Source organism: Phaethon aethereus (genome assembly GCF_964289735.1).
Source record: "Phaethon aethereus genome assembly, chromosome: 15".
NCBI lineage: Eukaryota > Metazoa > Chordata > Aves > Phaethontiformes > Phaethontidae > Phaethon > Phaethon aethereus.
The window spans coordinates 17,588,820-17,592,368 of NC_138591.1; the positions used below are offsets into that span (position 1 = coordinate 17,588,820).

At 64.3% G+C, this 3,549-nt stretch overlaps 1 protein-coding gene across 1 annotated transcript; it reads left to right on the forward strand.

Annotated features, from left to right (window-relative positions):
- Window positions 1-459: 459 nt before the first annotated feature.
- IGFALS (insulin like growth factor binding protein acid labile subunit) lies at window positions 460-2,899 on the forward strand (the record flags this gene model as incomplete). Its single annotated transcript, XM_082006911.1, has 2 exons — window positions 460-475; window positions 1,086-2,899. 2 exons carry the CDS (start codon window positions 460-462, stop codon window positions 2,897-2,899), a joined length of 1,830 nt encoding a protein of 609 aa, XP_081863037.1.
- Window positions 2,900-3,549: the final 650 nt, after the last annotated feature.

A 3,549-nucleotide genomic window follows, 5' to 3' on the forward strand; every position in this document is an offset into this window, starting at 1 on the left:
AGGATGCTGGCAAAGCCCCCAGCTGGTGTTTTTTGGGTCCTGATGCCGGGGCTCACCCCAGGGCACCCCCGGCAGGGCAGGGCAGGGCAGGCACCCAAGGAAGGGCGGGTGCTGCGGCTCAGGACCCTGCAGGAGCCCAGGGCACGGCTGCGGGGCATCCTGTGCGGCCGCCCCGTCCATCGCTGCCCACGCAAACCCCGGCTCCGGGCGTCTCCTTCCACCCTCCTCTCCCCGAGCTGCCACCGAGGCAGTTCCCGAGCGGGGACGAGGAGACGCAAGGAGCCCGTCGCGGCTGACGCTCGCCCCGGCCACGCTGTCCCGAGGGCCGAGCACACGTCCCGTCCCAGCAGCGGCGGGGTTAAGCCTGGCCGGGCGGGCGGCTGGACGGGCGTCAAGGTGGTTGCTCCATCCCTGCGCAGTCGGTGGGGCTGGAGAGCGAGCGCTGGGCTGCCCGCCACCATGAGCGCAGGCAAAGGTAAGGCAGGGGGACCTGCCCGCACCCCGCTCCCAGGAGGGGCAGGCAGGGCAGGGGGCTGGGGGCAGAGACGCCGAAACTCGTCCGGGGCTTCGCACTCAAGACCCCCTTAGCTTTTCTCCCCGCTCTCTACTGCTAATAAGACATTTTGGGAGCCCCCGTGCTGCCCGGGGTGGTCGCAGGAACCGCTGGTCAGAGCCCAGACGGGGACGGGGGCTGCGGGGAGGGGCAGGGGCCGCGGCCCTGCGACCCCTCGGCTCCGAGGAAGAGCGAGTTAAGGGGCGGGGGGCGGGGGGGGGCGGCGGCGGCTGGGGAGGAAGGAGGAGGAGAGGGGACCGGGGGCCTTTCCCCACAAAAGGCAGAAGCTGCTGCTGCAGTACAAAGGCATGAAGCTGGGGGGTCTGGGCACCCGCGGGGTCCACTCCGCGGGCAGGAGCGGGGGTCGATCCCGCACCCTCTCCCGAGGGCAGATCCAGCCTCGGAAACCTCCTGCAGCTGCTCAGCATGTGCGACGGGCTGGGACTGACCCCCCCGCAGGCGCCCAGTGGGGGTCCCGTGGGGCAGCCGTCGCCCCGCGCTGACGGCATCCCCTTTCCTCCGCGCCCCACAGCAGGCGTCACCCTCCTGCTGCCCCTGGCCCTACTGCTGGCCGCCGCCTCCCAGCCCCCCGGGGGGGACGGCCCAAAGGACCAGGGGGACGCGGACCCCCCACGCTGCCCCGGCCCTTGCGCCTGCAGCTTGGACGACTACAGCGAGGAGCTCAACATCTTCTGCAGCGCCCGCAACCTGACACGCCTGCCCGAGGATGTGCCCCCCAACGCCAAAGCCCTGTGGCTGGACGGCAATAACTTCACCCTGCTGCCGGCCGCTGCCTTCAGGAACCTCTCAGCCCTGGACTTTCTGGACCTGCAGAGCAGCCAGCTGGCCACCGTGGAGCAGCACGCCTTCCATGGGCTGCGGAGCCTCTACTACCTCCACCTCGAACGCAACCGCCTCAAGCACTTGGCTCCCCACACCTTCCTGCACACCCAGAACCTCGTCTCCCTCAGCCTCAACAACAACTACTTCAGTAAGGTGGAGGAAGGGCTGTTCGCTGGGCTCTCCAACCTCTGGTATCTGAACCTGGGCTGGAACTCGCTCGTGGTCCTGCCTGACAAGGTCTTCCATGACTTGCCCAACCTGAGGGAGCTGATCTTGGCTGGGAACAAGCTCCCTTACCTCCAGCACCAGCTCTTCTGCAGCCTTACCGAGCTGAAGGAGCTGGACCTGAGTGGGAACGCGCTCAAAGGCATCAAGATCAACATCTTTGTCAAGCTGCAGAAGCTGCAGAAGCTGTACCTGAACCACAACCAGATCAATGCCATCGCACCCCGCGCCTTCATGGGCATGAAGTCCCTCCGGTGGCTGGATCTCTCCCACAACCGGCTCGTCTCACTGTTCGAGGACACGTTTCTGGGCCTCCTGAGCCTGCACGTCCTACGCTTGTCCACCAACTCCATCACCAGCCTGAGGCCCAGGACTTTCAAAGACCTCCAGTTCCTGGAGGAGCTGCAGCTGGGGCACAACAGGATCCGGAGCCTGGCAGAAAGGACCTTCGATGGGTTGGGCCAGCTGGAGGTCCTCAGCCTCAACAACAACCAGCTACAAGACATCAGGGTTGGGGCATTCCTGGGGCTGTACAACATGGCGGTGATGCACTTGTCTGCGAACTGCATCAAGGTCCTCCCTGACTACGTCTTCAAGGGTGTCACCAAGTTGCACAGCCTCCACCTGGAGCACAGCTGCCTCGGCAGGATCCGGGCCAACACCTTCTCCAGCCTTTCCAGCCTGCGGCGGCTCTTCTTGCAGCACAACGCCATCTCCGTCATCGAGGACCAAAGCTTCATTGAACTGCACGAGCTCCTGGAGCTCGACCTGAAGCACAACAGGCTGAGCCACCTCTCGCCCCAGCTCTTCATGGGTCTGAGCAACCTGGAGTACCTCTTCCTCTCCTCCAACCAGCTCCTGGAGATCTCCCAGGACACCTTCAGCCCGCTCCAGAGACTCTTCTGGCTTGACCTCTCCCACAACCAACTGGAGACGCTGGACAACACAGTCATCTCCCCCTTGGCCAACCTGCGGTACCTCAGCCTGAGGAACAACTCGCTGGAGACCTTCTCGGTGGGATTCCTGTGCGCCTCCTTCGCCCTGGAGCAGCTGTGGCTGGGGGGCAACAACTGGCACTGCAACTGCTCCTTGAAGGGCTTGCGGGACTTCTCCCTGCAGCACCCCGTGGTGGTCCCACGTTTCGTGCAGTCTGTGGCCGAGGGGGATGATGCCCACATCCCCGTCTACACCTACAACAACCTCACCTGCCTCCACCCCCCGGCTATGGCGGGCCTGGACCTCCGCGACACCACTGAGGACAGCTTTGCTCACTGCTGAGGTGCGCTGGCCCTTCCCAGGGGACATGCCGCTGCCCGGCTGTGGATGCTCGCCCGCCACCTCCCTGGCCCTGTCGCAGGAGCTGCGGCTCTGTGGCCACCCCAGGTCAGCCCAGCTTTGCCACCACCTCCAGCTGCCCATCTTGGTGCTGCCACGGCAAGGAGAGCCGTGCCCAGGCACTGCTGGCTGGGCATCGGCTCCCCAGGCTTCAAACTGAAATATTTCAGTCTTTTAATATTTAAATAGCAGCCCCGAGGTCAGCGCGGTCGCTCCCAGCTCCCATTGGGAGCAGGAGCAGCTCCGAGCCTCCAGGATGGGAGGAAAGCTGCACCCCCAGCCCAGAGCCCTTCCCACGGCAAGGGGCATCGCCGCCAGGGCCAGGACTCGACACTGTGACAAAGCAAAGCACCTTCCTGTCACAGGGAGGCCGAGAAATCCTAAAAGCTGCCTCCCCGAGCTCCCCAGTAGGTCTAGGGAAGGGGGCAGACAACTTGCTTTAATCATTCCTTGCACTAGCAGGTGTAGGCAGGGTGCAAAAAGCCACACACGTCACTTACCTGATAAATCGTAGCAGACAAATAAACCTTTGGAGCTATTGCAACCCATCTTGTAAGTATGTTTTTTCCAAAGCACATGCCGCACCCGGACGG